This window comes from Pelophylax lessonae (assembly GCF_965119305.1).
Source record: "Pelophylax lessonae genome assembly, chromosome: 1".
Classification (NCBI taxonomy): Eukaryota; Metazoa; Chordata; class Amphibia; order Anura; family Ranidae; genus Pelophylax; species Pelophylax lessonae.
Genome location: NC_138768.1, coordinates 428,951,773 through 428,978,470, shown reverse-complemented (window position 1 = coordinate 428,978,470; position 26,698 = coordinate 428,951,773). Strand labels below are relative to the sequence as shown.

General features: G+C 43.4%; 1 protein-coding gene across 1 annotated transcript in view; it reads left to right on the top strand.

Annotated features, from left to right (window-relative positions):
* Positions 1–14,112: 14,112 nt before the first annotated feature.
* TSTD2 (thiosulfate sulfurtransferase like domain containing 2) overlaps positions 14,113–26,698 on the top strand; it is a 46,117-nt gene continuing 33,531 nt past the window's right edge. The window contains exons 1-2 of the mRNA XM_082243348.1: positions 14,113–14,645; positions 24,819–25,144. Of these exons, the coding sequence (XP_082099474.1) occupies positions 14,463–14,645; positions 24,819–25,144 (509 nt within the window). The 5' untranslated portion in view covers positions 14,113–14,462. The remainder of the gene's footprint in view (positions 14,646–24,818; positions 25,145–26,698) is intronic.

The following is a 26,698-nucleotide window of genomic DNA, read 5'->3' as shown; positions in this document are numbered from 1 at the left end:
TGCTTACTGACGTGTGGGGGGGAGGTGACTGTGTGAGACAGGGACAGATCGGATGTCCAGCTATGCTGAACACTCCGATCTGTCACTCCCTGTCACTGAAGAGATCCACCCGCTCTGTTTACACAGGCGGGCGGATCTCCAAACTGGATTCCCCGACGATCAGGGCAGAGCAGCGGCGATCGCCGCTGCTCCTCCCCTGGCCCGACTTCCGCTGTGAATGAAAACAGCGGGAGCGCGCCTCCGGCGGCGCGCGAGCGCCGCCTACAGGGGGAGGAGTCTGGCGACGTAGGTCTACGTCGTCAGACGGGAACGAGCCACTTTGCCGCAGTAGTACTCCGGTACACAGTGGTAAAGTGGTTAAAAGTCAGCAGCTACAAAAAGTATATCTGCTGACATTTCAAGAGGTTGTAAACCTCAGAAAAAAAAAGAAAAACCTGAAAGACAGAGGCATAATGAGCTAGTATGCATCACATACTAGCTCATTATGAAATACCTTAGAACACAGCCCCCGCAGTGCCGCCCCCTCACCTGTAACACTGCAGACATTTTCGTCCGTCCTACTTTCTGGTTTGGATCCTCTGGCCATCTGATTGGCCGGAGCCGCGATGACATAACTCCCATGCACGCGCGTGGAAGCCGCCGTTCACAGCACAGGGCTCTGAAGGAACGGCATGGGTGGCCATTCCTTCAGAGCGCCTGCGCCGATGATGTCCCTGGCTGCATGCAATGTAAATACCTCCTAAATAAGGCAAGTTCAGGAGATATTTACACTACCTATAGGCACAAGTCATTAAGGGGGGTTTATATCCTCTTTAATAAACGTACACTCACCTGTCCCACGATCCAACGATGTGGCCGGTGGGAGCCTCGGTTCTCTCCCTCTTCTCTCCGTGGCGATGGCATCACTTGTGTGGGTCCCCGGCTGTGACAGCTTGCAGCTTCACAGCCGGGGTGCGCGCTGCGTGTCCTGAGTGGAAGGGCAATCTTCTGGGACCTGTGAGGTGTCCCAGAAGATTGCAGGGAGGGAGGGGAAGAGGAAAACTTCCACTCGAGCCACCTAGGCAGCCTGAGCAGAAGTGGGAGCGGGTACCGATCAAATCTAGGTACCCGCTCTCCCCCACCCAAAAAAAATGACATGCAAAATGTGGCATGTCAGGAGCACTTAACTCCCTTAGCGGTAACCCCGAGCGTGACTCAGGGTGGTTTTTTCATGCTATTATCGGTATCCCCGAGTCACGCTCGGGGTAGAGGTGCAGAGCCTGCAGCAGGGTTGCTAACCTTCTCCTGGCGATCCAGCGATGATCTCCCATTGCTGTGATCGCCGCCGAGATCCCCGCCGCTCGTCCGTCGCTCTGATGACTTCCTGGTTCCGTTCCCTGCAGCAGCAATGCTGCATGGGAGCAGAACTGGGAGGGAAATTCAAAAGTTGCACAAAACACAAACACATAAAAAGGAGGTGATAAAGTGTAATCTGAGAGGATTACACTGTATCACCTTAGTATCAGAAAAATATCAAATATTATAAATTGTAAATTATATTATTAATATATATTATATATATTATATATATATATCATATATATTATAATATTTATATTTTATAATATATTTTATAATATATTTATTATTAATATAATATTTATATTTTATAATATTTTATAATATATATATATATATATATATATATATATATATATATATATATATATATATATATATATATATATATATATATATATTATATATATTATAAATTATAAATATCAAACAATTGTACCGCTTTTGGTACATAATTCCTGACATAATCATACCGCCAGAGAGGTTAAAGCGAAAGTCCCCCTTTTTGAGTGGAACTCCTCTTTAAGCTAAGGAAAAAAATGCTGGATAAAAAACACTGGCAATAGCTTTCTGTAGTAGCGTTTAGGAGCTTTAGCATTTTATTAGTGTTTCTGCAGTTCCTTTGCACACTGCAGCTTGAAAAAGCTCAGTACAGCATTTTTTATTTTTTTTTATTTATTTTTTTAATGAGTTAAAATACAGCCTATTAAACACTTAAGGACCAGGCCAATTTCTGAACACTTGTTGTTTACAAGTTAAAATCAGTTATTTTTGCTAGAAAATTACTTAGAACCCCCAAACATTATATATATATATATATATATATATATTTATATATATATTTTTTTTTAGCAAAGACCCTAGACCAGGGTTTCCCAACCAAGGTTCCATGGAACTCTAAGGTTCCTCCTGAAGTTGCTAGGGGTTCCTTGAGCAATGAGCAGTTTCTTCCTCAGATAAGTTTCTACTGACACCGATGATCTTTTTAGCTATCTGGAAGTAGGTAAATCTTCCCAATGACCACAAGTGTAAGGAACATTTTTTCCACTGACCATCACACTAATGTGTCATGAGTTGTAGGTATAGTCATTTGTAGCAGGGGTTCCCTGAGATCAGAAAAAAGTTATTTCAAGGGTTCCTCTGTGTTGACCTGCTTGAGCAAGGCTGCCCTAGAGAATAAAATGGAGATCCTTGCAATATTTTTTATCACACCGTATTTGCGCAGAGGTCTTACAAATGCAATTTAAAAAAAAAAAAAAAAATACACTTTTTTGAATTAAAAAAATAATATAAACTGTAAAGTTAGCCGAATTTTTTTTTTTATAGTGTGAAAGATAATAATATGCCGAGTAATTAGATACCCAACATGTCATGCTTCAAAATTGCGTACGCTCGTGGAATGGTGTCAAACATTTGTACTTGAAAATCTCCATAGGCGTCATTTTAAAAATTTCTGCAGGTTACCAGCTTAGAGGTACAGAGGAGGTCTAGGGCTAGAATTAATTCTCCTGCTCTAACGATCCCAGTGATACCTCACATGTGTGGTTTGAATACCGTTTACATATGTGGTCGCGACTTGCGTATGCGTTCACTTCTGCGCACGAGCTCGGAGGGACGGGGCGCTTTAAATTTTTTTTTTTCTTATTTATTTTACATTTTATTTTTTATTTTTACACTGTCCCTTAAAAAAAAAAAAAAATATGATCACTTTTATTTCTTATTACAAGGAAGGTAAACATCCCTTGTAATGGAAATAGATAGGACAGGTCCTCTTTAATGTGAGATCTGGGGTCAAAAAGACCTCGGATCTCACATCTACACTTAAAAGCAAAAAAAAGGAAAGAATTAAATTTTTTTAGCAAGAAAAAAAATGGGCCCTTTAAGGCTGGTTCGCGGAAGCCACGTATGACATCGCTCCGGTCTTCCAAGGCCATAGAGTCGAGTAGCGGCCATCTTGCCCTCACTCGACTTCCTGCCTAGGACCTGAAAGGACCGGATTGTTTTCCCCGCTACCGACGGCTCCGGGAAAACAACCAGGAAGCGGTGGGAGGGGGGGCACCTCTCCCACCACCCATAAAAGTGATCCCGCGGCGAATCCGATGCTGGGACCACTTTTATAGAGAACCGCCTGCCCTGTAAGAAAATACCAGGGTTACACCGATATTTAACATCAAAGTACTGACGCAAAACTGCGACGGGCGGTCCGGAAGTGGTTAATTGTAATGTGTCTATGCACACAGGCGGGTAAACAAGTGCCGTGCATTCTTCAGTAAAAAAATAGAAAAATCAGCTTTTTTGCTAAGTTTTCACGCATGCGTGCAAAATTGCGTGAACGTAAATACGCGAAAGTGCGCATAAACACATACAAAGAAAAAGTTGATGCTCAAACAGGAGAATCATGTGCAAGAGGCCTAAAAAGGAAAAAGATAGCTCGAAAATCACTACTAGGAGCGTTTCTGCTAAAGAAACTCTACAAAAAACGATTTTATTTCTGCTCCTAGACGCTGAAGCTTAAAAAAACGATAATAGCCTAAAATAGCTTGCATGGACTCATAGGATGAGATTATTTAGCTTCTAGGAGCAGAAAAAACGCTAATAACAGCTTCTAGGGGCTTAAAAAAAGGCTAGTGTGCATGGAGGCTCAGGCTCACTGCATAGCAGTTTACTGGCATTTTTTGGGCATTTTTGCAGGCTCCATGCACACTTGCGCTTTTTTAAAGCTCATAGAAGCTGTTATTAGCATTATTTCCTGCATCTAGGAGCTAAATCTATGCGTCCATGCACGCTACTTTAGGCTATTAGCATTTTTTAAGCTTCAGCGTCTAGGAGTAGGAAAAAAAAATGTTTTTTTTTAGTTTCTTGGAGCGTTTTTCCAGCAGAAAAAAAGCTCAATGCTTCTACCTGCTTCTAAATGCTACTAAAATGCTACTAACAGCTTTTTTTAAGTTTTTTTTTTTTTCCTTCATGTACTGCAAAAACGCTAATAAAATGCTAATGCTAAATGCTCCTAAAAGCTTCAAAAATGCTACTAGAAGCTGGCACAAAAATGCTATTATCAGAATTTTTCATATAGCATTTTTTTCGAGCTTCTAAAAAATGCTAGTGTGCATGGAGCCTTAAAACGTTTTTGCAGCTTTTTACAATCATTTTTTGGGAGTGTATTACAAGCGTTTTACAGCTTCAGGCATTTTTGTTTAGCCAATACAAAGCACTCTGGGGAGGAGAGGGAGAAAAAATTAGGGGTAGAGAGCTGCTGCTTGAGCAGTTGAAGTCTATGGAGCCAAAAACGCTTGTAATCTGCCAAAAAGAAGCTCATGTATTTTTTGAGTGACAGGCATTTTGCTTCAGGCATCAGAACGCTCAGATGTGAACAGGAGTTATTGAAATAAATGGGATTTGGCTTGTTGAGCATTTTAGAGCTACAAGCTTCAAGCAGAAAATCTCTCAGATGTGAACGGGCCTAATGCCCCATACACACGTGCAGATTATCTGAAGACTTTTGTCTGCAGACTTACCAAAACCATATAATATGAGGTCAAACCTAAACACTTTCAATTTGTATGCAATCCGGCAGGCCCTTGCACTACATAGAAAAGGTAAGTCTGCAGACAAAAGTCTGCAGATAATCTGCACGTGTGTACGGGGCATAAGAGAAATGTCCCCAAATGAGTCGCAGACAGAACTTTTAAAGTGGAACTTAACTTTCTCAATCAACATTCATAATAGGGCCGTTGATCATTGTTTTTCCTGAGGAAGGTCAGCCTTGAGTACCCAGAGAACAATAATTATCACGCCTGCCACGCTGTGACAAATTGTGGTGTGCAAATATATACAGTATATACAGCACCCCCAGCAGGCACATCTGTTAGTGAAGCAAATAGTAAGCATGGCTTCAATGTCAGACGGGCCCTGCCTGTCAGCCTCGTGAATGAGACAGGTGGTCTCCCCAGTGGCAGTGCGGCTCCCGCAGCTGATAGGCTACAGTAGCCTAGATGCTGTGAAATTGACTGATGCTCTGGGGGGGGGGGGGGTTTGAACCCCCCTGACCCCCCCCCCATTATCTATGCCCCTGATTCATAATCCTTATGCTGCTAGCATTAGTAAATAGGAACGTATATCATATTAAAGCGGAGTTCCGGCCTCGGAAACTATTTTTCAATAAAAATGCCCCTGGGACAGTCAGGGCTTGTGCATTCCACAATGGCTAGCCTCTGAACTGTCCCAGGTTGCACTTACCTTTTAGAAGAAATACTTACCTTGAAAATGTCTTGTCCAGCGCTGCCATCTCTGGTGTGGGCAGCTGAAGCCAGCGCATCCTCTTTGGCGTCCTCTTCAATCCCAGAATGCCCTGCACCGGCCCCGCTCGTCACTTCCGGGGCAGGCACATCATCCCTGCACAGCTTCTGGGCATGCCCAGAAGCTGTTTAGCAGGGAATGACGCACCTGCACTGGAAGTGACGAGCAGGGCCGGTGCCGGTGTTCTAAAATTTTCTCGGACCCATGAAAAAATCGTACCTCGTCACTTCCAGTGATGGGAGTCTCAAGTGCGCATGCGCACAAGACATTATCTTGGTTTGGTAAACTTATAACACATAGCGGGCAGTTGAATGAGAGGAGGCGGGGCTGAGGTGGGACGGAAGACACCGCAGAGCTGAAAAGAGGAGGCGGGACGGAGGTGCGGCCGTGTAATAAATGCAGGACTTTAGCGACTCCTTATGTTTTATTATCTTTAGCAATCATTGTATTATTTATCCTTAGGATTTCATAACATTTAGTATTTCTATAATACAAAATAAGAAATAGTAAATGTAATGAAATCCTAAGGATAAATAATACTGCATTTATTACACGGCCGCACCTCCATCCCGCCTCCTCCGCCAGCTCTGCATATGTGCCTCTGTCCCTAATGTCTCGATGACGCGGCGGTGTCCTCCGTCCTCCGTCTCACCTCAGCCCCGCCTCCTCTCAGTCAGCTGTCCGCTCTCTGTTATAATTTTGCCAAACCTCGAAAAATGTCTTCTGCGCATGCGCACGGACGACTCCCATCAGCTGTTTTGTGATGCTCTGACCACACTGGGTCAGAGGACAGCCCACCAGGAGGAAGAAAAGGAAAAGAGAAAGTGGTGGAGAGTGAAAGGAGAGTGAGAAGTAAAACCAAGAGACCATCCACACCAGGATAACAGTGGCATTGCCATCAAGCATGTCCTGAGAGATAAGTAATCCATGGGTCACAAATGCTTTCAAACACTTTCATTTTGTCTTTCAGGATCGCAGAATATCTTTCCTATACCATGATCCAAGATATACGCTTTATTGTCAAAAGTATTGGACCGCCTGCCTTTACACACACATGAACTTTAATGGCTTCAGTCTTAGTCCGTAGGGTTCAATATTGAGTTGTCCCACCCTTTGCAGCTATAACAGCTTCAACTCTTCTGGGAAGGCTGTCCACAAGGTTTAGGAGTGTGTCTATGGGAATGTTTGACCGTTCTTCCAGAAGTGCATTTGTGAGGTCAGACACTGATCTCGGAGGAGAAGCCCTGGCTCACAGTCTCCATTCTAATTTATTTCAAAGGTGCTCTGCCAGGTTGAGGTCAGGACTCTGTGCAGGCCAGTCAAGTTCTTCCACCCCAAACTCACTCATCCATGTTTTTATGGACCTTGCTTTGTGCACTAATCCAAATCATTTGGTGGAGGGAGGATTAAGGTGTTGGGATGTTTTTCAGGGGTTGGACTACTTGGTAAATGGACTGCCCCCGCCTTCCCATTTGGTGGCCTCATGGGAGTCTTCCATTAACTCCGTATTACCCATGTACAAACTGACGTATATTAGCAGGGGGTGCCCTAGGAAATTCAATAAGGTTTTAGGTCAGTATATAGTATTTGGGTCATACTGTCTGCAGTGCAGGCCCCCCTTATTCATTATGTTTTATATTTCCTAATAGTTACCTGAGTACTTTTACCCTATCTGCTGTGTACTCCATACAGATTCTGTTTATTTGTTACTGTCTCACTACCTTGTTTTGCATTGAGATGTAAAATGCTGTTATTGTATAATGCCATTTTCTCAATAATGACCAATCCTTGTCTGGTGCCTCAGGTAAGGTCAGATGGTTTACAGAAAGTAAATGCTACACGAGTCATCATCAAGATGGCCATGACCAGAAATGCTGAAGGGTATTATCAAAGTGATTTCTCAGCAAAATAAATAATAGAGACATGGATGGATGGGTGAGTTTGCTTTGAATATTAAAAATGGATTTGAAGTGTTACTTAACCCAGGACCCTGCATTCACTATATCTGGTCTCCCACAGTACACAGAACATGGAAATGCAATAGTTTTAGTAAATATAAATTGCTAAATACCTCTTCTCATTAGCAGTATATATATCAGTCTTGCGACTTCTATCAGTGTCTGGTTAAAGCTTGTAGGAATGTAGGAGGAGTTTTTATTCTACACTGATTGTCCTATGAGGCTGCAGAATCCCTGACCCTCTGTCTGGACAATGCTGATTGGCCCTGTGCTGATCACATGCACTCTCTCTAGAAAAAAAATATCTGTAGCAATACACACTAAACTGAGCATGTGCAGAGTGCTCCCAAGGCTCTACTATCGGGAGATGGATTGGGAACAGTAAAAGAATGGGAGAAGACAGAAGCAAAAAGCCTTTTTACACAATGCAGAGGTTTGACCCCTTATGTTCCACAGCGAGTATAACAAGAATCCTTTAACTACATATACAGACTGATTTTACTGTTGTGGGTTTAGTAACACTTTAACAATTTTAAAAAACAGTTCCATTTTCGGCATGCTGGGAATGATAACTTTCACACTTGCCTCTGCTATCAACTAAACTGTTAAACCATCAAATAGCTGGTGTGATAACTGATGACATGTGCAGCACCATGGCAGCTGCAGATAAAACAGAGGCTAAGATGGAAGCTTTTATGGCTTAAAAGAAGAGGAGGGTTTAGTTCCCATTTAAATAGTGGTTTTGGTTTGTGGTGCTCAGATGCAGGATAGTTTAACTCTTCTACATTCTGTCCAAGGCTTTTGGTCACTAGGTGGAATTAAAGCAGAATTAAAGGGGTTAAACCCTTCCCCACAGCCCTTCCCTGGTATCTTCTGTGTGTCGGTCTTTTGCTGGTACGGGATGACGTCATCTCAGGCTAGACATTCCAGCATACAAAGATCAGCCCGGCACTGAATGGTGAGCTGCACATGCGCACAAGGAGGGTTATAACCCCTGCTATTATTTTTCTTTTTTTTACCATCAGTGTCCCATTGGAGAGATTTCTCGTCACTTCCTGTCCAATAGCCACAACATGAAGCGAAAGGAAATCCCTCCAAAGTGAGGGAATCTCTAGTCACCAGGACCACTAAAACTAGGGTCCCCATCGAAAGGCATCTCCCATTCTTGTTCTGGTGACAAGAAGCCTGAGTGGATCAGTAAGTGGACATTGACCGCTAGAAAAAAAAAAGCACTTTTAGACCATCTTAGGGCCCATTCACATGGACGGCTGCTGGACACTGTGTTTATTGCGTTGTAACATGTGCTTTAGGCCTCATGGACACATGGCATTTGCGTATCTCCTCTAAAACCTGCCTAGAGCCAAGTATTGTACATACGCTCAGGAGCATAAAGCACTTGGGCATTATGGGATTCTACTGGCCAGAATATTCATTTATTCTGGCCATGGGAAAGGACTAAAGCAAGCCATAGATGGTCCCTGCTTAACCGGCTGAGATTCGATCCATGTATGGGCAGGCTAATTGTACCCAAGTCAATCCCTCGATCGACTTGGGTACTACCAGCATGTCAGATTTCAACATGCTTTTATTGCCAGCGGCTATAGCATCTAGCAATAATCTTTGTGTTCTTCCGGCAGGGCCAGCTCCGTGTCTCACATCAATAGCTCCATGGGAGAAATTCCTCCATTAACATGAACTGTTTTAATGGGGGAATCAAGCAACCTGTGGTTGTAGGAAAGAAAATCGCATAATCTTTGGCCTGCCTAATGCTCATGCACTGGATGCATCTAGTGTTTAGGTGTGTTTGCATGCATTTAGATGTCTGGCCTTTTTTCTACTCAAAAGCTCCTCTCCTCAATGCACATGTGATTTTTTTTCAGCCTGTAAACACCTATGTGTGCATGGAAAACAAAGAGTCACTTTTACAGGCTGAAAAAAAACCCACCAAACGCCTGTAAAAGCAGTGTTTTTTTTTTTTTTTTAAATAATCTTTATTTATCAAGTTCAAATACACATATAAAAACATAAAATAACAAAGTAGTACAAAAGTGCATTCAGGAAAGGAAACACAGAGAAGGCACAATCGGCATTATGTTCAATCCGGACATCTTTAATGAAACAAGAGTGTCCATAGGGGTCAGTCATTCGGGCATTGTAAAGGCGTGTGCCAACATCGGCCAAACAGTAAGTACAACCAAAGACCCCCAGGATGCGCCGCGTCTGTCAGAGCTGCCACAAAAAAAAAGGGGGAACTCCGCAAAGGAGCCCGGAGAGCTCGACAGACACAGCACATAGTGCTAACATCAGTGCACATTAATATCCACGTTAGGATATACTTCAGCAGAATCAGCCACTGGCCTCAAGGAAGAGACAGTGAGAGAGAAAGAAAGTCAGGGGTAAGAAGAAGAAGAGAAGAGACAGTAAAGGGGAATAGACAAAACAGAGAGGGTAAAACAGGTAGGGAAAGGGAGGTCCGGTTTGAGGGCACGGGTCCCCAGCAGGAGAAGGCCAGGCCGAAGCCCTAGAGCTCAGCCGCTTATAATGGGTGTGTGCACATCTGAGATCTCATCAGAGTAATACATCCACCCCATCCAGGTGTCCTTAAAACGTTCCTCCCTGCCCTGGGATGTGAGAACTCACCGCTCCGCCTCCATCACCAGGTTGACCTCACGCTTCCACTCAGAAAGCGTGGGGCAGGTGGAACTCCGCCACTTGGCGGCGTTCAGCAGGAAAGGAACTATACTACGTTTGTAGCGTTTAATTGAGGAGCGTGTATCATGGAACAGGTATTGAAGGGGAGTGCGGGAAGGAGGGGTAAGCGACAGCTTGGATACCCAGAGGTGTACAAAAAGCAGTGTTTTTTTAACCACTTTACCACCGAAGGATTTTCCTGCTTTACGTCCAGGCCACTTTTTGCAACTTGGCACTGTGCAACTTTAACTGACAATTGCGCGGTCATGCAACCCCGTACCCAAACAAAATTTACGTCCTTTTTTTCCCAAAAACAGAGCTTCCTTTTGGTGGTATTTGATCACCTCTGCACTTTTCATTTTTTGCGATATTAATAAAAACAAAAAGAAAAATTTTGCGAAAAAATTGACATTTTCTACTTTGACAGTTAAAAAATATCCAATATATTCAATTTTTGTCATATATTTAGGCCAAAATGTATTTAGCTACATGTCTTTGATGAAAAAATCCTCACTGAGCATATTTTTAACCACTTTAAGACAAGAAGATTTTACCCCATTCCTGACCAGGCTATATTTTGCGATTCGGCACTGCCTTACATTAACGGACAATTGCGCGGTCGTAAACAAAGGAAATTTATGTCCCTTTTTTCCCACACAAATAGAGCTTTCCTTTGGTGGTATTTGATCACATGTGCGATTTTTAATTTTTGAAAAAAAGAGCGACAATTTTGAAAAAAAAAAAAACAATATTTTTTACATTCTGATATAACATTCCCAAAAAAAATTAAAAAATCAAAATTTTTTAACATTTTATGTCAACATGTTTGGCTAACTTAGTTTGACTGACAGCAGCGGGAGCCAATGGTGCTGCTGCTGTGTCTCAGCCAATCAGATATAGAGAGGGGGCTCAAGTAAGTGTTAGGGGCTGCTGCACACACAAGACTTTTTAACTTAATGCATTAAAGCGGAGTACCAGCCAAAAATACAACTAGGTCCTACACATAAGATCACTCCACCCCTAACACCTACCCCCCCCCCCCCGCTCATTTTTGGATATTTTTTTTTCTTTTCGTACCTTTTGAAGTGTTCATATGAGAACTTCCATCCTAACGCCACCGTGGCAAGTTACGTCATTTACACATCTGGATTTTTTTTTTAGAGGCTGCAACTCAGCTTTAGGGTAAAACCTTCTGACTTTACAACCATTTTCAGCAAACCGACATACCTGTACGTCGGCTTGAAGAAGTGGTTGTACCGGGGTGATGTCTGCAGCTAGAGGCATCACCCCGGTACAGTTTTTTAGAGCTGGTGGTCGGCTTTCTAATATGATAACAACCTATGCCACTCGGCCGTTATCACAGGGAGTGGGAGGGGAGGTCCCCCCTCCCGCCACCTTCCGCCATTCTGTCCGAGTCTTTTGTCCCACCGAGAGACCCAAGTGACCAGCCGCCTCTTCTGCTGGCTGGTCAGAGTCCCGAAGGAGGTCGGATTCAGCTTTGAACGGGTCTCCAATTAGGCAACCCAGAAGCGAGCTTATTTCCAGTTTACTTGGCTGCCAACAGCACCGATTTAAAGAAGTTACAGTATTCAAAAAATGACAATTTTAGCGTTTTTAGTACTTTTAAGTGCAAAGGAGGGATTTGGGGTCTTTTAGACCCCATAAAGAGTACCTGTCACATGCCTATTACTGTCAGAAGGGATGTTTAATAATGGGACAGTAATAAAAGTGATTCGATTATTATTATTATTTTTTTTTTTTAAAGGAATAGTGAAAAAAAATAAGTAGGAAAAAAACGCACCAAAGAAAACGCATATGTAAAGCAATAATACGCAAAATGTAAAGGCTGTTCAAATCACACAAGTGAGGTATCGCTGCAATCATCCGAGCGAGAGCAATAATTCTAGCAAAATACCTCCTCTGTAACTCGAAACTGATAACCCGTTAAAAAATGTTTAAAACGTCACCTATGGAGATTTTTAGGTACCATAGTTTGTTGCCTTTCCACTAGTGTGTGCAATTTTAAACCTTAACATGTTAGGTATCTATTTACTCGGCGTGACATCATCTTTTACAATATACAAAAAAATTGGGCTAAATTTACTGTTTAGTTCTTTTTTTATTTCAGTGTATTTTTTCCATAAAAATTGCGTTTAAAAGACCGCTGCGCAAATACCGTGTGATATAAAATATTGTAATGACCGCCATCTTATTCTCCAGAGTCTTTGCTATAAAATGTATATACAGTATAATGTTTGAGGGTTCTAAGTAATTTTCTAGCAAAAAATACTGATTTTAACTTGTAAACAACAAGTGTCAGAAATACGCCTGGTCCTTAAAGAGGTTGTAAACTCATTTTTTTTTTTCTTTTTCACCCTGAAAGAGAAACACATAATGAGCTAGTATGCATCGCATACTAGCTCATTATGAAATACTTACCTTAGAACAAGCCCCCGCCATGCTGCCCGCTTACCCCTATGACGGGCAACATGTTCAGTCGCCCGTCTTCCGGGATCGCGGCATTCGGCCATCTGATTGGCCGGAGCCGCGGTGACGTCACTCCCGCGCACGCGCATGGGAGCCGACGGTCACGGCACGGGGCTCTGAGGGAACGGCACCAGCGGCCGTTCCTTCAGAGCGCATGCGCCAGTGACGTCACTGGCTGCATGTAAGGTAAATATCTCCTAAACGGTGCATGTTTAGGAGATATTTACAGTACCTATAGGAAAGCCTTATTATAGGCTTACCTATAGGTACAACTTGCAGAGGCGGGTTTACTTCCTCTTTAAGTGCCGATTCACATTGCGATGCGGGAACCCTGCGAATCCGCACCCAACTCGCAGGCAGCTCACACTGCCATTATGGAACTGCTGGGAGTGTCAATACAAAGTTAATGACACCCCCAGATAAGTTGACTTATTGCAGTGCGAACTGTCAGTTCGGACAGGAATCAGATCGCATAGGTGCGATCCGATTCTGGTGTGGACCAAAAAAAGGGTCCTGCGCGACTTTGGTCGCAAATTCGGCCATGCAATCTGTATGGCTCAATTTGCATTGCACAGAAATCGCATGTGATTTGCATAGCAGTGCGGTGCGAATCACATGCAATGTCTCACCACTAAGACTAAGTGGTTAAGGTTTTTTCACCTGAATGCATTCTATGCATTCAGGTGAAAAACCTTTTGTGCTGCAGCTCCCCCCCCCCCTTTTTCTCACCTGAACCTGATCTGATACAGCAACATGTACAAGTGAAGCGGCTCCTGCTGCTGTCTCCTTCCTCCATGGACGAAATGATAGCAGCTGGAGCCATTGGATTGGCTCCCGCTGCTGTCATTCAAAAGTTGTGACATGGGAGCGGGGGTCCCGCTGTCTGTGTCAATGGACGCAGCAGCGGGACTTGGGAGTGAGAAAGCACGGGTGCCCCCATGAAAAGCAGCTTTCTGTGTGGGCACCTGCTGAATAGGAGAGGCCTAGAACCCCAGAAAAAGAGGATCAGGGCTGCTCTGTGCAAAACCATTACAACAGACCAGGTAAGTATTGGCATGTTTGTTATTTTTAATAAGAAAAAAAAAAGGGGGGGGGGGGGGACTTAGTATCACTTTAAGATGTAGTTGGGACCCTATTGAAATCACTACGCTCATCGCTAGTCCTCATTCATATCTATGGAAATTTTGGGTAGCAAAAATAGAAAATGACAGAGCTGTTTCCTGACTTAACAAGAGCTCCAGCCTACACAATGCTGAGTGTTGAATGAGAATAGGTGCAGCCTGTGAATTGCAGATGATCCCTAAGCCATTAGACTTCCTGGAGGGAGGGGCATTGACACGCTTCCCCCAGCAGCAGCAGCAGCTTCATTCACAGTTTAGTGCTGGCAAGGCTGACCTGGTATTGTAACATTTCCCTACCTTGGCATATAATAATTCAGGTCCAGCACTGGCCGGTAACCCTTTAGGTATGATAAGTAACTGCATACTGCTGAAGAAACCAGGTAAAGCGCATTCAAACTTGTAGATGAGTATTCGTATACCTGGTACACATCTACACAAGTAAGTTATCTGCTGCTAGATTTTTCATCCTTTTATTGGAATTGAATCAGACAACAGTCGTGCCTTAGAGAATATTTTTTTTTTTTTTGTAAACCATTTAATATTAGCATTTTGAAGCTGCTAAAAAAGAAAAATGTCCATGTCTTCCTACTGTAATGAGGCAGAGGTCTTCTCCTGCGGTGAGCTGCTGGACTACTGTGACTTGAGATTTCCTGATGAAGACTTGAATGGGTCTGCTGACCCCACACCACAGAGCACCTTAAAAGCAAGATTGGATGGCGGTACACGGAAGAGGTACACATTTGCAAAAAAGAAGGTGTGTCATTTGGGGTTTAATATATTGCAAAATCTGGTGCTGGGCTTCTATAAACTTTCTGCTGTCAGCGGATGCTTGTTGTGTACTTTGGCTCCAGTGCCTCTTACATTTTACTCTGAATATGCTGGTGGAGCTTAAGCCTGGGTTCACGCATATGCGATAACAGACATTGCATGTGATTCGCACTGCATCGCTGTGCAGATCACATTTGATGTCTGTCCAAATGCAAATTCAACCATACAGTTGTATGGCTAAACTTGCATTGAATTCGCATGTAATTAAGTTTTTTCCCGCACTGGAATTGGATCAAATGGGTGTTCACACCCATGTGATCCGATTCCTGTCCGAATTTGCAGTTTGCACTGCGACCCTCTCTTGTCATTAACTTTGTATTGACACCCGCAGCGGTTCGCAGAGGGCAGTGTGAACTGCCTACAAGAGACTTGCGATGCAGGAACCCGCACTAGAATCACGCTGGTTCCCGCATGGCATATGTGTGAACCCAGGCTCAAGCACCTTTGTGTCCTGTAGTTATGTTGGTGCCACAGAATGCAATGAGAGCTACTGGCATGCTACACTTCCAGATGTGTCAAATGTAGGATATTGGTCTGCTTGATTTTCTCTTTTTTGCAGAGCTTAGCTGTGCAGCCGGAAGGACAGGTGAGTATTAGGAGGCATTTTTTAACCATTCACAATGTTGCAGTGACACATAAAATATACACTGTATTACCAAAAGTATTGGGGCGCCCGCCTTTACACACACATGAACTTTAATGGTATCCCAGTCTTAGTCCATAGGGCTCAATATTGAGTTGGCCCACCCTTTGCAGCTATAACAGCTTCAACTCTTCTGGGAAGGCTGTCCACAAGGTTTAGGAGTGTGTCTATGGAAATGTTTGACCATTCTTCCAGAAGCACGTTTGTGAGATCAGGCACTGATGTGGATGAGAAGACCTGGCTCGCAGTGTCTGCTGTAATTCATTCCAAAGGTGTTCTTTCGGGTAGAGGTCAGGACAGGCCAGTCAAGTTCATACACCAAAAACTCGCTCTTTCATGTCTTTTTGGACCTTGCTATGTGCACTGGTCCAAATCATTTGGTTAAGGGGGGATTATGGTGTGGGGTTGTTTTTCAGGGGTTGGGCATGGCCTCTTAGTTCCAGTGAAGGGAACTCTTAAGGTGTCAGCATACCAAGACTTTTTGGCTCCCAACTTTGTAGGAACAGTTTGGGGATGGCCCCTTCCTGTTCCAACATGACTGAACAAAGCAAGGTTCATAAAGACATGGATGAGGGAGTTTGGGGTGGAGGAACTTTACTGGCCTGCACAGAGTCCTGACCTTTCCCCAATAGAACACTTGGAATGAATTAGAGCGGAGACTGCGAGCCAGGCCTCGCCGTCCACATCAGTGCCTGAACTCGCTAATGCCCTTCTGGAACATTTCCATAGACACACTCCTAAACCTTGTGGACAGCCTTCCCAGAAGAGTTGAAGCTGTTATAGCTGCAAAGGTGGCCAACTCAATATTGAACCCTACGGACTAAGACTGGGATGCCATTACAGTTCATGTGCACGTAAAGGCAGGCGTCCCAATACTTTTGGTAATCTAGTGTATGTTGGTGCAATGTGGTGCTCTTAATTCTAAATTGCAGATCAATGTACCTTCCCAGCACATTGTGGTGCACCGTTAGGTAGACCTTTTAAATAAATGGGCTGGCCAAAGGCAACACACATCAATGAGCAATGTAACAGAAGCCCTTAGGTTGGGTTTGCATGGTTGTACTGTGTTAATTTATGTGTATTGTTGTTCTACTGTGCTTTACATTTTTAATGGCGCCTTGGTACATCTTCCCAAAGCAATTACATTATGGCGCAATGCACTAACATGTAAAGCATGTACAGTTTTTAAATTAATGGGGTGCATTAGGCAGCCTATTCAAATTACCGGTAAGGAGCTGCCTTAAAGTGTTTGCAAACGACCACCTTGTAAAGCAACCCTTTCAGATTAAAATAGAAATGAAAGGCAAAACGTTTTTGTATAGATATATAAAACCATTATAAATACACTCCCCCCCCCTTTTTTTATAAGTGATCACATTCCCTCTGTTCTCAGCTGCATAAGAGCTGGGGGAGCAGAGACAGCAGTACACTGAGCTTCCCATTGAAAAGCTGTGCAGGAGGGGTGTGCCAGGACAACAGGACAAGTCTGATCATTGGAGGAGAGCAGGCTTAGTTCACAGCATAGCTAGAGAACTGACCGCGGTGTGTATTCCTGCTTAGTGTGGTCAGTTTTTAATAGGAAAACAGAGGGACTGTCAGGAACACCAGAGATTTCACACAAGGAAAGCACTACAAAGAGAACAGGATTAGAGATGCGCTGAAATTTCAGTCGCCGAAACATATCAGCTGAAAATTGTGTTATCGGCATTTTGCAGAAATAGATAAAGGCGCCGATAATGGCAACGGAAATGCATGCAATGTTACCATGATTTTACTGTGCTTATATTGTGCTTTTCATAGGTTATACGACTCAAAAACCACATCAAAAATGTAACACGGGTGCGTTATTGATGCGTTCTCAATGCTCTTCAATGGGGAGGTGTGGAAAAAAATGCCAAAAAAAGCCAGAAATAATGCAAGATTTAAGTGCTAAATAACACAAAACATAAATATTTAACGCATTTATTAAAAAAAACACATGTTTTTAGTGAATTTGTCTACTTTTTCAGATAGATACTGCTATTTTATCAAAAATTCATGCAGTGAATTGACCCCCGTATTTTCACACCTGCCTCCACCTTGTACAATGCCGGCTTATTAGTCCTGCATTGTACACGATAAAGTTGAGTGACCACCCCCAGCATGAAGTGTCAGGGAGAAGAAGACATCACTGGAGCCGTGTGGAGCAGGGGTTAAGGTAAGTATTACATCCTCCTCGGAATCTCCTAGACCGGCGTTTCTCAACTTTTTTCCCAGTCAAGGCACCGTTTAAAAATTGACAATCTCGAGGCACCCTTTAAAAATTATGGACGCAGTCTCAAGGCACCCCATTCTAAAATTTAAAAACGATTCTAATAATGCAGCAACATCCACACAAGAGGGACACCCATGTTGGAGGTGATTTATTCTTCCAAAGCAAATACACTTTTGCAAACTGGTACTGACTAGTATTCCAATGTTTCTATTCTCCCTCAGTTTTTCTCCATCACTCAGCTAATGTCACCCCAATTCTAATGGAGAGAGGCAAGGGAGGGTCAAACAAGGATGCTATGCAGGCTGACATCCTCTTTATCAGCTGAGGATGCCATTTGCCATTAGAAAGCTGGCAGCCTCAAATGTAATGGTGCACAATGAAAAGCTGTGACTTAAGGCCCGTACACACGTAGCGATTGTCGGCCGTAAATATTCGGCCGCCGACCAATCGGCCGATTGTCGGCTTGTTAGTATGATGCTTCCGACAACTGACTATGACTTTTCGGCCGAACAGAATCTGGTGTGCAGACTTTAAAATTTTTGTTGGCCAACACCAGAACGGCCGATTGTTCCTCAGTCAGTACAGAATTCGGCTGACAAACAGCAGATGAGCGAGACTGGGCATGCTCAGAGAAGAAAAAAAACACGGAAAGTTAACCATCACATGACATCACTTCTGCAGCCGGCTGTTGTTGGCCGACAAAATTCGTGTGCAGTCTTTATCACTTTTCAACCGACAGGACAGCACCGGACAAAAGACGGCCGATCGTTCGGCTGACAATCGGTGCGTGTGTACGGGGCTTTAGTGTAATTAAAAGGCAGGCTTCATCCTCATGCTGGCTTATTTTCAATTTTTGGCAATTTTTAGGCATTTTATAAAGGCAGCCCTGAAGAAACCTTAAGGCACCCTGGTTGAAAAAGGCAGTCCTAGACTTCACCAGCATTTAACCTAACTTACATCACCTCTTCAAGGTTCTTTTTCTTTTCTCCATCCCAGAGGTAGGCTTTGACAGTAGGAAGCGTCAACAAGCAAAGCATGCAGGGCAAAGCAGTTCATTTGTATCGATGCCCCTCTTCCCAGTAGTGCCATTCCTCCACCCCTTGCAGCTCTATTCAGCACAGTGCTCTGGCTGAAACTGACAATGCCAATCACACACCTCTTCTGCTGCCATGCTCCTAATATTGCCAGTCCTGCCAATAAAAATGACAGCCAGGACTGTCCTGTTACAGCAGTAACTGCAGCTTCTGATGTGTAAATTTGACACTTCATGAATAGTGTTTAGAAACTTCTTTGAAGACAATGTAGCATTATAATTATTGTTACATAATACTGTATTTACTCATGTTTCATTCATGTGCAGATCACCTTTTGATCTACATATTATGTGAGTTAGTGCCGGTTCACATTGGCGCAATGCGGGAACCCTGCGAATCCACTGCGGGTTCCCGCATCGCACCCGACTTGCAGCCAGTTCACACTGCCAAATGCCAACTGCTGGGAGTGTCAATACAAAGTTAGTGACACCCTCAGATTTGTTGACATATTGCAGTGTGAACTGTCCGTTCAGACAGGAATTGGATTGCATAGGTGTGAACACCCATGCGATCCGCTTCTGGTGCGGACCAAAAAATGAGTCCTGTGTGATTTTGATCCGAATGCGATGCGAATTCAGCCGTGCAAACTGTATGGCTGAATTTGCATCGCACAGACATCACAAGTGATTTGCATAGCAATGCGGTGCGAATCACATGCGACGTCTCACATCACATATGTGTGAACTGGCACTTAAAGCAATTCTTTACCCTGGAAATAAAATAAAAAAATGAAAGTCAGCAGCTACAAATACTGTTGCCTGCTGACATTTAATAATAGGACAGTAACCTGTCTAGGGAGCCTGAGCCAGCTCTTCGGCTGTCGGCATTTTTACTTTGGGAAACTAGCTGTGACTGTGTTGGGCTGCACACAAGCCGAGCTGCACTTTTTGCATCGTCCTGCAGCTTTCTGGGAACTGTGGGAAGGGGGCGGACTGCTGCTCAGATCCTTGTGGCAATCTAACCAGAAGTAGGAAGAGGGGGGGAAGGGCGGTACTTTAGATGAGGTGCACGGTGGGATTGGCCGTGCGTCTCCATCCCTAAATGCAATAGCAAAAAAGAGAAGGTCGGGACTTTATATGAGAGACATGGCAGTGACAAGGCTTGCACGGTTGAAAAATCACATTTAATAATGTTGCAAAGAGTACAAACATAATATACATGATGAGACATGATACATAGTATCAAAAAGACTAAAATGGCAAAAAAGAGATTGATTCCCAAAACAGCTTCAAACAAACCAACATGACAATGAATAATCATAATGAGTAGTAGGGTACAATCATATCATCCATAGACTGACGCGTTTCGTGGACTAAATATGCCACTTCTTCAAGAGTCGATGTATGATCTATATCTATAACAAAAAATGCGTATAAGAACATTGTATGAAATGGTGGTTGACAGAAGCTGCAAGGGGAAGGAAGAGGGAGGATAGTCCCCACAGTTCCAAAAAAAAAAACGTACATGGTAATCCTGGCGCAAACTGGTAATGGAGGTGAAGGCATGAACCCAGGTGCCTCCCATGGGAGCTGAGGGCGCATGAGGTCAGCGGCATAGGCAAGAAACGCCACACACAAGAACAAATAAGTTGAGGAAATTGCCATGATGTTGGTAGTAATATATATCTATATCAAATAAGTAGTTGCACCCCCCTGCAATAGTAATTTTGGCTTTAATGAGATGCTCAACAAGAGTTGCAGACACTGCAGCTTTTCTCATTAGAACACTGAGAGTGCGCCTGCTGATTATAATGACCCAATCAGTCTTCAAAGGACAATGTGAAGCAAACAGCCATTCCTTCAGAGTTACAAAATGTAAAAATCTGCTAAAAAGTTTGTTGAAACCCTTGCAATATAAATTGATCACCCAAAGGGGATTTTTTTTTTTTTTTTCAGCAAAAATGAAGTTACATTTTGAGCCTTGGTTCACATATATGCAATGCAGGAAATACAGCGAATCCTGTGCGTTCCCCACACTGCATTGCAATCGCAAAGTGTTCATGCAATCAGCTGCTGGTGTCAATGTTAAATCAATGACCACTCGCAAAATGCAGTGTGTTTGCCTGAATCGGATCGCGTGGTTGCCTTTTGGTGCGGATGTGGTGCGATTTGAGCCATACAAAATGAATGGGCCCAAATCGCACTGCATAGACACACATGTGATTTGAACAGAATTGTGCTGCAGTTCCTTGCCAAATCACATGGGGTTCTCCACACCGCACCATTCTTACCAACCCCCTTCCTTCCCCTCCCCTTTATCTTCAGATAACCATAGAACAAATCAGGCACTTGTAGTGGAGGCTAATGTGTGACCGTTCTCCATGTCAATCATTGCCTTCTAAATATGTGCCGAGGCGATGGAAGGGAATCTAGAAAGCAGATTGGCTGCCAATGGCATAGTTATAGCCTTAGCAACCCACACAGCTGCTATGGTGTCTGTGGTAAAAAGGAGGCCCGTTAAGGGGGTTTAAAAAAAAAATAAACTGTTAACTTTCCAATATTGAAAGGCTAAAGTCAGACCCCACTGAGCAGTAAGTATTTCCCTTTTTTTTTTTTTTTCTATCATGATCGTTATTAGTAGGGATGCACCGAAATTAAAATTTTGGACCGAAACCGAAAATGCAGGATGCCATTGGCCGAAAACCGAAACCGAAAATTACTTTTTCCCCCAAAAAAATTGAAAATAGATGGAACAGGGGCATACGCCAAAAAACAGGCAGCAACGTACACCTGTCGCTGCCACCCTGTCACAGTATATGTACTGTGATGGGTTGGCAATAGGTTAATTTAATTACCAATGGTATTTGTATTATTTGTATTTGTGCTGCATTAGTGCAACCAGTATCAGTGTTAATTAACACTGGTTGCACTGATACTGGTTGCACTAATGCAGCACAAAGGGGTTAATTAACTGCCACTGGTCGGTCACTAATGCAGCAGTGACAATACATTAACCCCCTCATGCTGCATAATTAATACAAATACCAATGGTAAGCTGCCTCAGCTATCACCCCCCCCCCTCCTCCCTCCTCCCTCCTCAGCCTCAGCGTCCCTCTCCTACTCACTCCTCCAGTCACAGTGTCCATTATTCAAAAGTCCCGCCTCTGGCCGGCCGCCCGCCTCCCGGTGATGTCACTACTACTACGATCTTTACATGAATGAACTGACACACCAGGCGGGGGGAGGAGACAGCGGGACTGTGACTGTGTGTGAATGAGATCTGATCTGACCTGACACCGGGCGGGGAGAGCGGCCGCTATTAGCTGTAACTAATGCCTCGTTTCCACTGAGCGGATCGGTTCGGGTCGGTTCGGTACGGTACGCTAATTTGAGTGTTTCCATTATGAAAGTGGCCCATACAACCGAACCAAACCGCACCATTCCTGGTCCTGCTTCAGATGTAGGGCCATAGGAAATGGTACGGTACGGTTAGGGCGGAGCTACTGGCGTCACACGATAGAGTCCTCTGATTGGCGGACAGGAAACCATCAATGCTCACGTCAAATGAAAGAGCAAAACAAACACCTCATTTGGTGTAAACCCCGCATGGTCCCTGGTGGCCCGACTTGCAGTGGAAACGCTCACCTGAATAGACCGGACCATTCTAACCCTTCCAAACTGTACCGACCCGAACCGTTCCGCTCAGTGGAAACGAGGCATATGTGAGCCTTTCACTTCCTTGTCATACATGTATCTCCGCTAACAAGGAAGTGTATCCGATCAGATCTCATTCACACACAATCACAGTCCCGCTGAGCTGACAGGAAGGATCACACAGTTCTATCTATTAGCGGCCGCTCGCCCCGCCCTCCCGCCTGGTATGTCCATTCATTAATGCAGAGATCATAGTAGTAGGGACGTCAATGAGAGGCGGGCGGCCGGCCAGAGGCGGGACTTTTAAAACCTGCCCTGCGCTGCGCTGCGCCCTCCTCCTTCCTCACGGCGGCCATATTAATTTCGGCACTGTTAACCCATTATCGGCCGAAATAGGCTCATTTTCGGCCGATAATTTCGGTGGCCGAAATTTCGGTGCATCCCTAGTTATTAGTATTACTATAATAACTTTAAGGCCCCTTTTACACATGCAGACTGTTTATTTCATCAGTTCAGTCATGTTTTTTCAAAAATGAAACAGATGAAGTTTTTCATTAGCTGCTCGTCAGTTTTTTACATCCACTACCAATGCAAAAGCGGATGCCAAAACTGACCGTTTCTCTGATTACACCCGTTTTCACTCCGTTCTGCTTTTTTACCGGAACAAAAATAGGGCTTTGATCCATTTAAAAAAAAAAATGATGTTGACCAATGCAAATGTAAGCTGATATAAATGGATGATCATCCGTTTACATCCGGTTTTCCATAGAGATGCATTGATGTCCATTTTTCATTTGTCAACGGATGGGTGAAAAACTGACAAATGGTCTGCATGTGTGCAATGGGCCCAAGGCACACCACTTGTAGTGCACTGACTATGCTGGCAGCTCTCCTACTACCTGTCCCTAATTTAGATATACCTTATATTTATATCAATGACCCATATTAAGCATTTTATGTAATGTATGTAAAAATACCCAAAATAAAATAGGTGGTATGTACTTGGACAGAATGAATTCTGAAAAAAATACTATCACCACTATTTAAATACATGCCAATAGCAGCATGGGTATCCTTTTCTTAGTTCTTATGCAGACAGCACATGCTGATCTCCTGAACATTCTAGTTTCTTGGAGGTCTCTGGCATGAATAATGCAGACAGTAAAATCAAAACCCCTGATCCGTGTACTACTTCCAAATCGGTGGAATCAGCCAACTAACTTTTTCAGAAAGTGACAGTCTCTGTATTTTTTTCAGCATAGGGTTCCTGTGTAGCAGACCTAAACTTTCAATAAATGCTAGCCTTCCCCCTTTGCCCCTTCATGTATTCAGCTAACAAAACTTTTCTGATGCTTACCTACCAAACTCAAAGCAAAGGAAGTGGATGGGTCAATTTCAGTAGAAAGATATTTATCTAATTTAAGGTGCATCACAGGCTTTACTTTGAAATCCGGAGGTGCTGGTCCAGCTTGTCGAACTTCAGCAAATCAGTCAGAAAATAAATTGAATCCATGCACTCCAGACTGCATTTCCTTTTCCACTGGATAAAACGGCTGCCGTTACAGCAGCAAACAGACCACAAAACACATATAGAAGTCCCTCTGGAAATCGCACAGTGGATGGTGTCACTAATCTTTCAAATCGGGATCTCGCTGAGAAAAAAAGCTCACTCAGAGTCCAGAGGTATTTTCATATGTAATATGGTTTATTCTAAGGGTACAATACACAGCAAGTGCAACAAACGTAAGAAAGGTGTGGCAATGGGTGCTAAATTTGCACCCAGCCTTGCAAACTTATTTATGGCAAGATTGGAACATGATACCATATACGGGAGACATTGGCTCTGGTATTCTACAAATGGTATATTGATGACGTTCTATTCGATTGGAATGACGATCTGGCATCTCTAGATAGGTTCATTTTGTTCCTTAATGATAATCATGTGAATATTATATGTTTTTATGTTCTTATGTTTTTTGCACTTGCTGTGTATTTTACCCAAAGAATAAACCATACTACACTATGAAAATACCTCTGGGCTCGGAGTGAGAATTTTTTTTCTCAGTGAGATCCCGATTTGAAAGATTGGTGACACCATCGACTGTTAAATTTCCAGAGGGACTTCCATATGTGTTTTGAGGCCTGTTTGCTGCTGTAACGGCAGTCACTTTATCCGGTGAGCTTGCATTCTTCCCATTGGCGGCAGTACGTTTGTTTGGACACCATTGCATTGCTGCCTGCTCACTGGATTGACGATCTCATCTTAGACAATTGTTTGTACAAAGGAACTGCCTCTTTTACATAATATACGGACTGTAGTCTAATGAATATATTTTTTGATGTATAAACATTTTTTTGTGTTTGAATTCCCATAAGGCGCTACACTTTTGTTCATCATTATTAAGGTTATGTTTTAGACTTGTGTTATGAGCAGCAGTGTTGTGAACAATTTTTTGGAACAAAGTCAGACTAAGATTGACATATATAAGACCACAGCAATATTCTTCATCTGCAGGCATTTGCTCTTTTCGTTAAAGAACTGCAGTCATCCAGTGATGCACTTCACACTGGACAAGAAGACGTGAATTGGTGGAGATGTTGCGGACAAGAGCTTACAGACCTCAGAACTGTTCATAGACATGTGGCTGCACTTCATGCAAACGAAGTTTGGAAAAGGACACAAAGTATTCTACAAGAACTTGCCATAGCTGTTGCAACTACTGTGCCATGCATTGACCTTGATGATCACACTGATGCCTCAGCCAAAATGTCCTGGAATCACTGTCCAGTTTCTGATTGGTTACCAGATCTAAGTCACTACAAGAAAGAAGAGCTAACAAGGTAGAAACACAAATATGCATGCCTTAACTATCATATTTTTTTATTTACTACAGGTACCTACTGTAAATAGCGCTGCCAATTTACACAGCGCTTTACACATATATTGTACATTTACATCAGTCCCTGCACTCCAGGAATTTACAATCAAAGGACCCTAACTCATATTCACACATACTAGGGCCAATTTAGACAGAAGCCAATTAACCTACCAGCATGTCTTTCGAGTGTGGGAGGACACCCATGCAGGCACACAGAGAACATGCAAATTCTGGGCAGGTAGTGCCCTGGTTGGGATTTGAACCAACGACCCTAGTGCTGCTAGGTAAAAGTGCTCACCACTTAGCCACATATTCTATATTCAAAAAGTATATTTAAAGCCCAAACTTGCTATATTTTGTGGAGAACAATAACAGTTGAGCAGTGAATGACACCATTTTATTTTATGTTTTGAAGCCTCTAACAGTATTTTTGGTCAATTCAAGTGCCCTTCGGCAGTCTTTTGTAACATACAGTATGTATAGTAACACTGGGTTGCAAGTACGGTTGACTTTCCTTACCCTGAGAAACGGAATGAAAACCTTTTGTATATAGACTTAGAATAGTCTACAGCTGTTAAACATAGCCTTTTTAATCATGCCCCCCTCATGGTATTCTACACCAATAATCAGGGCTTTTCTTCTCAGAAAATAGATACAAGTACTCCTCTCTTCCAATTCCCCCTTTGTCTCCGCCCCCTACCCATCTCCAAGTTCTGTTCTTTTGTCCCACCCACCTTCCAATACCGCCCCTTAGCGAAAACAGTATCAAGCATTATTTTGTGGTCTTAAGAACATTGTATGGAATTTGGTAATGATAGTAAGAAATGCAGTAAAATAGATCCGCTGCAACCAGCAACAATAGATCCCCCCCCCCCCAGCAACAACAGATTCCCTGAGCAACATTAGACCTCCTGCAACAAAATACCCCCTAGCAACAACAGATCCACACCAGGAACAATAGACCCCTACCAGCTATCATTGGGTGCTGGGAGACCTATTTTTGGCCAACCTCTACCAACCAGCCAACTGTAGATCAGCCAGCATTAATAGACCCTCCTGCAACAATAGACCCCTCCCTCAACAGTAGATCCCTCCCAGCAACAATTGACCCCCTAGCAACATAAGACAACCCCAGCAACAATAGACCCCTCCTTCAACAATAGAACCCCCCAGCAACAATAGGTTCCGCAGCAGCCAGCATCAATTGACCCTCCCGCATACTGCAGCACCCCTTGCCAATAGATTCATTCAGTGCTGGAGGTGTTTGAACTGTGTTCCTACTGAAAAAAGCCCTGCCAATAATTTTCTGTGTGATGGACACTCCTCCTTCCTCTAGTGGCCCCCAGGTACCCTAGTCCAACCTTGCTAGTAGGCTGTTTCAGTAGAGGTAACATGCTGAGGATACGCATTAAGAGTGTACAGTATGTATAGGCCTGTCTTTGGCAACACAGACCAAGGATGGGTTGGAGCTAGAACTGCAAGAAAAATCAGGAGGCTACACATGTAGTGCGGATGC